The 13287-nt window shown below is 43.4% G+C and overlaps 1 protein-coding gene across 1 annotated transcript; it reads left to right on the forward strand.

Moving 5' to 3' along the window:
- Positions 1 to 402: 402 nt before the first annotated feature.
- On the forward strand, positions 403 to 10520 carry FZD1 (frizzled class receptor 1). The gene has a single exon (XM_016945222.4). The coding sequence runs from the start codon at positions 6693 to 6695 to the stop codon at positions 8622 to 8624; it is 1932 nt and encodes a 643-aa protein (XP_016800711.1). The 5' UTR covers positions 403 to 6692; the 3' UTR covers positions 8625 to 10520.
- Positions 10521 to 13287: the final 2767 nt, after the last annotated feature.

Below are 13287 nucleotides of genomic sequence, written 5' to 3' on the forward strand. Positions count from 1 at the left end.
CTTCGGCTCACCCTCTGTGGTCTGCACCCCCTGTCTAACCAGTCCCAATGAGATGAGCCAGGTACCTCAGTTGGAAATGCAGAAATCACCCACCTTCTGTGTTGATCTCGCTGGGAACTGCAGAGCAGAGCTGTTCCTATTTGTTCATCTTGCCAGTCCCCCACCCCAAAGATGTTATTTTAAGAAATATTTGTACCCACACTTTAGAAACCATAAATTGACTTCCCTGTTACCTTCGGCCAGGAGATTTCAGGTTAAAGCAAGAAACGAACAAGAAGAAAACGATTTGATCAGACTGTAATTTTAACAGATGCATAACATTATTTCCCTCATACACAAACAAATCATCTAGAAGGGAGAACAGAAATGTTGACTTACAGAAGCACAAGTCTTACTTATTCTCCTAAAATGTCTGCACTGAAATGATTGCAAACTCAGCACCCCACATCTTAGCCAATCGGAGAGGCCTCTTTAAACACATGAGGCATAAGGTTTTAATTTACAAGGACCCATCTCTATTTCTTTCCCAGGGCCTCGAAGAAGGACTACATTCTAAATCTAATATAAATGCCTGTATGTTCTACAAAAGTTTTCCCAGATAGTGTACACCATTTCCAATTGCACAATGACAATGACAACAGAACTAATTAAAACAGAGTCATGAGATACTTTTTATATGCACTTTTTTTTTTGGCGAAACTGATGTTTAAGTAATGTATTTAGCAAAGTCTCCTATTATAGTTTAATCTTTTAATTACAAGAAAATTTGGGTTAATTATTATCCTACCTTGATGAAAATTCAGTGATGGTGATTTTTCCCCTTTCATACTTCTTTTTTTTTTTTAAATAAAAAATGTGTTTTGTGAGATTTGTGTACAAGTAATCCATGATTCATATTTAGAACTACTGAGCCACTCCTTTATATTAAATCTTTGAGTCTTGCCATGTTTAAAATGTAAATTATAACAAATTATGGCTGACTCTCAAATAATAAGTTAGTTCAGGATCTTAATATCAATCAGGATCTTAATATCAATCAGCTGTAAGTACTCTATAAGATAAAAGTCAAGGTAATCACACTGAAAATCTCTTTTGATAAGTGGTTTTACAGAAAGATAGATAAATAAATATATATATATATTTAAAGAGAGTCTACAAATTGAGCCTCTGTGTGTGAATGAATTCAATAACTATTTTACCAATGTCGAGAGCAGATTTGTATGAGAAAGAAAGAAAAAACAAAGAAAGAAAAGACATTCATTTTTAGAATTGTTGCAGAAGAATACAGATGTTATGGAAAATAAGAAATAGCTTATGTAGTAATTTCTGGGTTGGAAATTCAAGAAGAAATGAAATAGAGAACTATGCTGAAAGCTTTAGTAGAGTTATACCTAATGTGTCTCTACAAAGACAATATAATAGACCCCTAGGTGGTGCCACCCAGAAAGAAGGGAATAGTATGGTCTGAGTTTTCTCTACCACCATCAGCTCCCTAAGCAATCAACTTCCCTTCACTAGGAATTCAAGAAGAGTCAGGAACTCAAAGCATAGCAGGCCAAGTTCTCACTTTCTACAACTGACATTCAAAAGTAATATAGGGTGAGAGTCCAACCTTATAAAATAAAAATTCAAAATATAGTAGGTCTAATTCAGCATTTTTCAAGTTGAATCTCACAGAGCATTAATGTCAAGCAAAATATTGATGCAGTGTAATATATATGTGTGTCTATGTATGTGTGTATGTATATACATGTGTGCATTCCAAGTGTGTGTATGTATATGTATATTCCAAATGTGGGAAATACTAAATAAGAAAAAAGTTTAAAAGGGTTCTTAAGCTCAGCAATTCTCAGAGATTATATTAGGCTAATATGAATCTCCAATAAGGACATAGAATATGGCCTTTTTCCAAACTTATTTGAACAAATTTATTTCACAGAATGCCTTTGGAGAAGATATTGTATTTCACAGAACACAGTTTGGAAAATGCTGGTCTAACTCATTAGTGAATCCCAGCATTTAAGCCCCTAGCATATATATCCTGGTATAGAAAACTATGTTAAATACCGAGCAATCATCTGGTGTGCTCCCAGAAACCACATTTTCTTCTACAATTTTTTCAGTGGACATGATCACATAGTGTTACTAACTGGAAGTCCATGGACCTTGGTCAGACACAAGCCCCACTCTGGCACTTACTGGCTATGGGATCTTGTACAAATTACTTAATTGTTTTGAGCCTTCAATTCTTCATCAATCAAAAGGAGATAACATAGGGAGGCTGAGTGGGAGGACAGCCTGAGCCCAGGAGTTTGAGACCAGCCTGGGCAACACAGCAAAACCCTGTCTCCACAAAAAATTAAAAAATTAGATGGGCATGATGGTGCATACCTGTAGTCCCAGCTACTAGTGAAGCTAAAGTGGGAAGACTGCTCAAGCCCAGGAGTTTGAGGCTGCAGCGAACTATGATCCTATGATCATGCCAGCTTGGGAGACAGAATGGGACCCTGTCTCTAAAAAAAAAGAAAAAGAAAAAAAAAGGGATAAGATAATTAGCACCTTCCTCAAAGTTTAAGCAACACAACGTATGGATACATCGTGCAAAATAACACCAAGTATACACAGTAGGTGTTCAAAAATATAGTCTTAACCTGTGTTAATCTCTATTCTTCAACAAAGACAATTCAAGCCAGCCACCCACAAGCCAGCAAAAAAGCAACTCACCTAAAAGCTTAAGATCCTTCAGGTTGGGTTGCACATGGAGCGTTCACCTAACTGCCTGTGTGTCTGTGTACACTCAACTATATGTAATTGGAACTGGATCTCCATCCCTGCTAATTATCCACATTCAACCTGACATAAGCAGTCTGGAGAAACTTCAGAAGATTTGGGAAAGGCCTGATAAAACAAGATCTTTGATATAAGAAAACTTGACTGAGTCTGATGCTTGACAAAGCAGTATCAAGGAAGAATTGGGTTATTTTTATAGTTTTGACCTAACTGAAATATTTTTATTACCAAGTTCATAATAGTTCATACTTACTTAGTAATTTTTATCTGTGGATCTCAAACTTTTCCACATCTTGAGAAAATATTACATTTTATACTCTGTTAAAATACACTGCTCATATTTGTCTTCTAATATTTTGTTACCCATTGCCTTCATTACCTCCCCCAACAGACCTCCTTTCATGACCCTGGTTATTACTGACTAAAACTCGGAATTGTTTCTGATTTTAGTACCTTCCTCTGTATTACATAGTTTTGATAAATTAAATATTGTATTTGTATAATAAATGAAAATCAAGTTTGTTGGTTTTTTTTAACTTTGAAAGACAACTCTCAGAAAATGATTTTTTTAAAATGTTATAAGGTCTTTTATTTATACATTCTATGAGGGAGAACTTCCACAGAAAACTAACTTTTAAAAAAAGATAAAAAGAACTATAGCTACTTAAAATAACATAGAAGGATTAAAATAAGCTTCTAATGAAATTCAAGCCAAATAGGGCCATTTAAAGTGAGGCACATCCCTTAATATTTCTGGGTCCAATATTCTTAATTGTAGATTGCAGAAAATTAACTCATTTCTAGATGACATTTTTGGTTGCTTCCAGTTTCATAATCTGGTAAGAATGACATTTTTTCTCTCTCTCTCTCTAACTCTAGCTGTACTTCTGAGCCTCCTCGTAGTAAACTTCACTGTCAGGTGAAACATAAAACAAGTTCAAGAATTTCAGTAGAACAACTTTTGAAGCAAGAGAGTGTCTTCTACTCTGAGAAACAGAACTGAGTGCTCTGCCATATCTCTGTGCCCCAACCCCTTAGGGGAGAAGGAGAAGGATTTGGAGTGATGGTAGGGATGGATGGATGTTTAACACATGTGATGCTTCTTGGTAATTAACACATCAGAATAAATTCACGTTTCACTCAGCCTAGTCAGCTCGAATGACTTCAGAGAATAGAACACAAGACAGGTTAAATCTTTCCAAGACAGGAGTGATAGGAGAGAGATGGCTTGATAAAGTTCCTAAACATGGGATACTATCAGCAGAGGAATGAGCATCAGAGTGGAAAGGCTAGAGAAAAAGTGTCCCTGGGAGCCTGGGGGCCAGGATGCTAGAGTGAAAATGAACACTTATTGAACGGTTCAAAGGACTTCAGAGAGCTGTGCTTCCCAACCTCCTTTTCAATATCAAAATGTGTCATAAATTACAGTCAACACACGTACACATGCTCACATAATTGTACATTTAGTACCTGTTGCTTTAAAAAAATGCTAGCAATCAGAAATACTTTAAAGCAAAAATGCATTTTATGAAGGTACTGCTTATATAAACATTTGAAAAACAATAACATATGTATCTGAGACAAACAGATGTCATTTTGCTTTAGCAGGTAAAGATATGACTGCACCTTCTTTATAGACACCAACATGCTGGGTAGTGAAATTCTCAGAGACTTGTTAGCATGTAGTACAAGTAACACCCATCTAAGTAGTAACCTTTATGTGTAGATGAATGTTAAAGCTTCCTAATGACAGCCTGCCTCAGGTGCCCTCTTTCAGTCACCCTGAAATCACTCCCTGCTTATATGGGGAAAGTGACCTTCAATAGTTTTCTATTTTCTGTATAATTTGGCCCAAACGTTTTAGTCTGGATTAAAACCTTTTCTCCTGCCTCCCCTCAAAGTGCCTCAGCTACACTCACCTCTCTGGCCCCCTTCAGCAATTCAAGTGAATTTGAGCTTTAATCTTTTGCACCTTGCACCTACCTCTCCGTCAGAACCCCATTTCATCTGAGCTGGTTGCTTTCTATGTGCCTTTTTGGCTTTGGGATGGACACTGTAACAAGTGATTTGCATTTCTGTGCCTCACTGTACTATGCCCCTCTCTAAGGCTGGCACAGGTCTCCTTCATTTTATACTCTACGACCTAAGAGTGCTTATAGCACAATGGGTGGTTGGTATCTATTAAACAAATGAATGTGTAAATGAATGATAGAAAGTAATAGGTGAAAAGTACGCTGAGATAGAGTCTGATCACAGGCAAAAAAAAAAAAAAATTGAAGAATTAATAGTCCAATGGCACTTTTCTTATAAAACTGAATTACATAGTCAAACCATCATTTAAAATAATCTTACAAGGAAAACAACATTAATGTGCGTCTGTTGAGACGGATTATGTTGTTTTGGAATTAGGAAGAGAATGTGCAGTTCGCTGTTTGCTTTCAGACTGTTTGTTTTGTTTATTAAACTGGCGTCTCCAGCTCTGCAGCCCAGCCTGTGGAACCTAAATGGCCCAGGTCCCAGGAGTTCCCATCGGAGCCGTGGGCGTCCCCAGGGTTTAGAAAGGCTCCCCAAGGGCCCAGGCTGCCGGCGAGTGCAGCTCCCGCCGGCGCCACCTCTGCGGTCTGGAGCGGCGAGGACGATCCCAGAGAGGCGCCCCCACTGCCTCGGTCGTCGGGTTCTTAAGTTTTTCTCTCCAAAAATTTAATGGATAGTTTTCTTTTGCTTCTGTTTCTGACTTGATTAAAGAGGCGGAAAAAAAGGAGTTTGACTCCAAGAAGAATGATAGTAGCAGAAGGCGCATCTGGCTTTACTTTCCAAATTCCATCAAAGTTTGTGTTTTGTTTCATTTGACAGCGATCCCGTGAACGTCTCCTCTGGGGAAATGGCGCGACCAAAGCCCGCCAAGCCCAGCTTGCGAACTGGAGGATTTATTAATGTAATATTTTAAACAAAACCTCGACAGACACAAACTCAAAGGAAACCGTGCGCTCCTTAAGTCAAAGGCATCTGTTCTGGAAGCAGAACCCGGTTTGCTGTTGGTAACCAGCGTTAAGAGCAGGATTTTTAAACATGACAATGGATAAAAGAAAAGAAAAGCGAAGTCCCGCGGTCCTCTGACTCCTATTCATTATCTCCAGCAGCATATGGGACCATTCTCCTACGTATCCTCGCCTTTTTCTTCTGAAAAAGCAAAAGCAACCAAGCCTGTCCCGCTTCAGAGCAATCCTACTCTTTGTGCCTGAGTAGTGCCACCACTACTACTTCCTCCTCCTCCCGCCTCCTCCTACCCCGCCCGCCTGCCGCTGGCTTTAGCTCTGGCGAGGAGGCGGCCGGCTCCCTTTGCGCCGGGAAGCCGGAGCCGCGATTGGGCGACGGTCCCTGAGCCTCCAGTTCTGCGTCGGTTTCAAGGCTCCTCCCTCCTGGTGAAAGACAGACTGCGGGGCGCCTGGAAACCGGTCCGAGGGCGCGCGAGGCAGAGGAGAGGGAGCGAGTTGAGGGATTGACACAAATGGTCAGGCGGCGGCGGCGGAGAAGGAGGCGGAGGCGCAGGGGGGAGCCGAGCCCGCTGGGCTGCGGAGAGTTGCGCTCTCTACGGGGCCGCGGCCACTAGCGCGGCGCCGCCAGCCGGGAGTCAGCGAGCCGAGGGCCAGGAAGGCGGGACACGACCCCGGCGCGCCCGAGCCACCCGGGTTCTCCCCGCCGCCCGCGCTTCATGAATCGCAAGTTTCCGCGGCGGCGGCGGCTGCGGTACGCAGAACAGGAGCCGGGGGAGCGGGCCGAAAGCGGCTTGGGCTCGACGGAGGGCACCGGCGCAGAGGTCTCCCTGGCCGCAGGGGGAGCCGCCGCCGGCCGTGCCCCTGGCAGCCCCAGCGGAGCGGCGCCAAGAGAGGAGCCGAGAAAGTATGGCTGAGGAGGAGGCGCCTAAGAAGTCCCGGGCCGCCGGCGGTGGCGCGAGCTGGGAACTTTGTGCCGGGGCGCTCTCGGCCCGGCTGGCGGAGGAGGGCAGCGGGGACGCCGGTGGCCGCCGCCGCCCCCCAGTTGACCCCCGGCGATTGGCGCGCCAGCTGCTGCTGCTGCTTTGGCTGCTGGAGGCTCCGCTGCTGCTGGGGGTCCGGGCCCAGGCGGCGGGCCAGGGGCCCGGGCCGGGGCAGCAACCGCCGCCGCCGCCTCAGCAGCAACAGAGCGGGCAGCAGTACAACGGCGAGCGGGGCATCTCCATCCCGGACCACGGCTATTGCCAGCCCATCTCCATCCCGCTGTGCACGGACATCGCGTACAACCAGACCATCATGCCCAACCTGCTGGGCCACACGAACCAGGAGGACGCGGGCCTGGAGGTGCACCAGTTCTACCCTCTAGTGAAAGTGCAGTGTTCCGCTGAGCTCAAGTTCTTCCTGTGCTCCATGTACGCGCCCGTGTGCACCGTGCTAGAGCAGGCGCTGCCGCCCTGCCGCTCCCTGTGCGAGCGCGCGCGCCAGGGCTGCGAGGCGCTCATGAACAAGTTCGGTTTCCAGTGGCCAGACACGCTCAAGTGCGAGAAGTTCCCGGTGCACGGCGCCGGCGAGCTGTGCGTGGGCCAGAACACGTCCGACAAGGGCACCCCGACGCCCTCGCTGCTTCCAGAGTTCTGGACCAGCAACCCTCAGCACGGCGGCGGAGGGCACCGTGGCGGCTTCCCGGGGGGCGCCGGCGCGTCGGAGCGAGGAAAGTTCTCCTGCCCGCGCGCCCTCAAGGTGCCCTCCTACCTCAACTACCACTTCCTGGGGGAGAAGGACTGCGGCGCACCTTGTGAGCCGACCAAGGTGTATGGGCTCATGTACTTCGGGCCCGAGGAGCTGCGCTTCTCGCGCACCTGGATTGGCATTTGGTCAGTGCTGTGCTGCGCCTCCACGCTCTTCACGGTGCTTACGTACCTGGTGGACATGCGGCGCTTCAGCTACCCGGAGCGGCCCATCATCTTCTTGTCCGGCTGTTACACGGCCGTGGCCGTGGCCTACATCGCCGGCTTCCTCCTGGAAGACCGAGTGGTGTGTAATGACAAGTTCGCCGAGGACGGGGCACGCACTGTGGCGCAGGGCACCAAGAAGGAGGGCTGCACCATCCTCTTCATGATGCTCTACTTCTTCAGCATGGCCAGCTCCATCTGGTGGGTGATCCTGTCGCTCACCTGGTTCCTGGCGGCTGGCATGAAGTGGGGCCACGAGGCCATCGAAGCCAACTCACAGTATTTTCACCTGGCCGCCTGGGCTGTGCCGGCCATCAAGACCATCACCATCCTGGCGCTGGGCCAGGTGGACGGCGATGTGCTGAGCGGAGTGTGCTTCGTGGGGCTTAACAACGTGGACGCGCTGCGTGGCTTCGTGCTGGCGCCCCTCTTCGTGTACCTGTTTATCGGCACGTCCTTTCTGCTGGCCGGCTTTGTGTCGCTCTTCCGCATCCGCACCATCATGAAGCACGATGGCACCAAGACCGAGAAGCTGGAGAAGCTCATGGTGCGCATTGGCGTCTTCAGCGTGCTGTACACTGTGCCAGCCACCATCGTCATCGCCTGCTACTTCTACGAGCAGGCCTTCCGGGACCAGTGGGAACGCAGCTGGGTGGCCCAGAGCTGCAAGAGCTACGCTATCCCCTGCCCTCACCTCCAGGCGGGCGGAGGCGCCCCGCCGCACCCGCCCATGAGCCCGGACTTCACGGTCTTCATGATTAAGTACCTTATGACGCTGATCGTGGGCATCACGTCGGGCTTCTGGATCTGGTCCGGCAAGACCCTCAACTCCTGGAGGAAGTTCTACACGAGGCTCACCAACAGCAAACAAGGGGAGACTACAGTCTGAGACCCGGGGCTCAGCCCATGCCCAGGCCTCGGCCGGGGCGCAGCGATCCCCCAAAGCCAGCGCCGTGGAGTTCGTGCCAATCCTGACATCTCGAGGTTTCCTCACTAGACAACTCTCTTTCGCAGGCTCCTTTGAACAACTCAGCTCCTGCAAAAGCTTCCGTCCCTGAGGCAAAAGGACACGAGGGCCCGACTGCCAGAGGGAGGATGGACAGACCTCTTGCCCTCACACTCTGGTACCAGGACTGTTCGCTTTTATGATTGTAAATAGCCTGTGTAAGATTTTTGTAAGTATATTTGTATTTAAATGACGACCGATCACGCGTTTTTCTTTTTCAAAAGTTTTTAATTATTTAGGGCGGTTTAACCATTTGAGGCTTTTCCTTCTTGCCCTTTTCGGAGTATTGCAAAGGAGCTAAAACTGGAGTGCAACCGCACAGCGCTCCTGGTCGTCCTCGCGCGCCTCTCCCTACCGCGGGTGCTCGGGACGGCTGGGCGCCAGCTCCGGGGCGAGTTCAGCACTGCGGGGTGCGACTAGGGCTGCGCTGCCAGGGTCACTTCCCGCCTCCTCCTTCTGCCCCCTCCCCCTCCTTCTGTCCCCTCCCTTTCTTTCCTGGCTTGAGGTAGGGGCTCTTAAGGTACAGAACTCCACAAACCTTCCAGATCTGGAGGTGGGCCCCCATACATTACAATTCCTCCCTTGCTCGGCGGTGGATTGCGAAGGCCCGTCCCTTCGACTTCCTGAAGATGGATTTTTAACTGTCCAGAACTTTCCTCCAACTTCATGGGGGCCCACGGGTGTGGGCGCTGGCAGTCTCAGCCTCCCTCCACGGTCACCTTCAACGCCCAGACACTCCCTTCTCCCACCTTAGTTGGTTACAGGGTGAGTGAGATAACCAATGCCAAACTTTTTGAAGTCTAATTTTTGAGGGGTGAGCTCATTTCATTCTCTAGTGTCTAAAACCTGGTATGGGTTTGGCCAGCGTCATGGAAAGATGTGGTTACTGAGATTTGGGAAGAAGCATGAAGCTTTGTGTGGGTTGGAAGAGACTGAAGATATGGGTTATAAAATGTTAATTCTAATTGCATACGGATGCCTGGCAACCTGCCTTTGAGAATGAGACAGCCTGCGCTTAGATTTTACCGGTCTGTAAAATGGAAATGTTGAGGTCACCTGGAAAGCTTTGTTAAGTAGTTGATGTTTGCTTTCCTTAACAAGACAGCAAAACGTAAACAGAAATTGAAAACTTGAAGGATATTTCAGTGTCATGGACTTCCTCAAAATGAAGTGCTATTTTCTTATTTTTAATCAAATAACTAGACATATATCAGAAACTTTAAAATGTAAAAGTTGTACACTTTCAACATTTTATTACGATTATTATTCAGCAGCACATTCTGAGGGAGGAACAATTCACACCATCAATAATAACCTGGTAAGATTTCAGGAGGTAAAGAAGGTGGAATAATTGACGGGGAGATAGCGCCTGAAATAAACAAAATATGGGCATGCATGCTAAAGGGAAAATGTGTGCAGGTCTACTGCATTAAATCCTGTGTGCTCCTCTTTTGGATTTACAGAAATGTGTCAAATGTAAATCTTTCAAAGCCATTTAAAAATATTCACTTTAGTTCTCTGTGAAGAAGAGGAGAAAAGCAATCCTCCTGATTGTATTGTTTTAAACTTTAAGAATTTATCAAAATGCCGGTACTTAGGACCTAAATTTATCTATGTCTGTCATACGCTAAAATGATATTGGTCTTTGAATTTGGTATACATTTATTCTGTTCACTATCACAAAATCATCTATATTTATAGAGGAATAGAAGTTTATATATATATAATACCATATTTTTAATTTCTCAAATAAAAAATTCAAAGTTTTGTACAAAATTATATGGATTTTGTGCCTGAAAATAATAGAGCTTGAGCTGTCCGAACTATTTTACATTTTATGGTGTCTCATAGCCAATCCCACAGTGTAAAAATTCAGGAATTCAGTGAAAAAAGTCTACCCTTAAACCCTCAGATCAGTCTTTCCAAAGAATTACTCTGTTTGCATTGTTGTGATTGACATTTGTGAAGTCCCAAGAAAAGATCTGTTTTCATGACAGTAGAAAATAGAAGTTTGCAAATTATTTCTTTACTCAAAGAGGATTAAAAGAGAACTCTAATTTTAATATTAAAGCTTTCTTTTCTTTCAGGGAATAAATTTACATGACTTTTTATATTATGGAGGTTTATTTTTAAATCATCACCTTTCTCATATTTTTTAGAGGTATTGTCTTATCTCTTCCATAATCTTGGATATTACAAAACCCTAAATAGGCAATCAATAAATGGTTAACTGGCTATGTGTTCATAAACATTTTAAACAGCAATTGCGTTTGTAAGGCTGTTTTGTTGTTTGCTTCTGAAGACCCCTTTTTTTAATCGTTCAAGGAACCTTCTCCAGATAAATTATCTAGTTGGTCTACTCTTAGTCAGAATTTATGCATGGGTGTATATATGTGTATATATAGATAAGTATACACATAAGTATATATGCATTAATTTTTATAAAATAGAGATGTAAAGTTTACTTACATTTCATAATATGGAAATATGGTTATGAGAAATGGAAAATGCTAGATGGAAAACCTCAAATACCTTTACAGGTTAAAAATATCTTTACTAAATTTTCCCATGAAAACATTTTGTGATAAAATGACAAGGGACTAAAATGAAGATCATTGATACAATAGAGTTACCTTCCTTGTTACAATGCAATTGTCTTATAAGTCATTATTCATTTTAAGGAAAATCAAAAAAATTAGATCTTACTAAAAATGTAGCATTTGATTTTAAGTAGCAAGATGCAATTTTGTGTTCCCTTTTTCTTTGTTACATTAACATAATATAGTAGATAGAAGGTTTATTGTATAGACATACACACAAAAAAAATAGTATTCTTAGGCCAAATTCACACATATCTCCTCACTAAGTAGTTCAATTAGATAATTTCTGGAAAAACATGTTTTTGACATTAATTGCTATCCAAAAATATATTTTAAAGCAGTCTTATTGGAGGTGTCCTTAACATGATGTAACTATAAATTTGATGCAGAAAGGTTTTACATGCTGTGGTTAAATAGCTTTAGAAGACATTTTTAAGTCACCACCAGCCTTTATTCTTAGAAAACAATTTATTTTAAATGATGTAGCACATAGAAAACCAGTGTATTCTTTTGTTTCTTTTAATACTGGTGGCAAAATAGGACGTGTCTGGAAAACCATAAGGCTACTTGGGATACTGTCCCATTAGCATTGCTGTTTCCATGACAAACCCTATTTTCAGATGGTTTGATTTGCCTATTTTTTTCTAAGCCAGCTATAAATTGGGGTCAATTTCCCCCCTTACAGTGTACTTAATTTAGCTTTTGGAGTAAATATATAAGTAGTATGAAAGACTGCTGAAGCTCTTCTTTCTAAAAAAGCAGTTTTTCACTTAAGCTTTGTGGGGACAGAGAGTCATATTTTTAATTTCAGAGCCAGCCAGTGTCAAACACATGCAAAAGAGCCGGGCCGGATTTTTTCAGCTTGTCCTATGGTAGTCACTTGTCAGCCTGAGTTTACTGGCCTGGTCCTTTTGTCTCCACTGTAAGTACTGAAGCCTTCTGGTGTAGTTGTATCACCCTTAATGTCCAGCATTTAACTAGGAAAGGAGACTACAATGAAGAGTTGGTGGCCAATTAAGAAAAATAATAGACTACATCATAAATCATTTCAGGACTTGAGTGGCCGCAGATCACTCCCTGATAGCATGTTTCAACCTTGGTATACATTTTTTTTAAGATGCATATTTACTGTGTGTGCTTTTGCTTTCTAATCCATCTATTGACTATTGGCCACAATTTATATAATGCACATGCAATTAATTGAAACCTGTGTCATGGCATTGGATATCTCTGATTCATTTCTTATTATAATAGTCTGTGTAACTGGGGCCTGAGAGATTAGAAGCAAAATGTAGTCATACGTATGTCTAGAGGTGGACGCTGGTGATATTGTCATTGAATACTTTGCAGAATACACTAATGTCAAAGGCTTGCAGGATTAATGTGTAGGAACCAACATAAGACATGGAATATATATAAGAATTCTCTAGTTACATGACTAAAAAGGAATTGCAATACTATCTTAAATTGAAGGCTTTTATTTCAATGTCCTTACATTTAAAATGGGATCTTACAAGGGAAGTACCAAAAAAGTAAAGTTTATTTTGATGACTCTCAAGATATATATGTTTGTTTTGAATGTTGGCAGATGCCAATAGCCCTTAACATTTGAAAAATGGTACTTAAACATCAATTATGTCTTAGAGTTCCCTTAAACTTTTTGGGCTTAAATATTTTTATTCATTTTGGTCATACCTTTGACAATGGATATGTTAAACTTTAACAATTATAGTGACAAAACAGCTTGCTTAGAACCTGGAAATTAAAACACAATTTCTAGAGTAATTTTTCTAAGTTGTATCATGTTTTGTGGTGACAAATGTCTCTACTCCATTACAGAATCAAGTTGCTATTCAAATATAATACTTCCTCTGGGGATCTTTGTTTATAGGTTGATTTGGGACCCTAATAACAGGTCAAACAAAAGGGTTTCTCAAAGAAATTTT

This window comes from Pan troglodytes, chromosome 6, assembly GCF_028858775.2.
Source record: "Pan troglodytes isolate AG18354 chromosome 6, NHGRI_mPanTro3-v2.0_pri, whole genome shotgun sequence".
NCBI lineage: Eukaryota > Metazoa > Chordata > Mammalia > Primates > Hominidae > Pan > Pan troglodytes.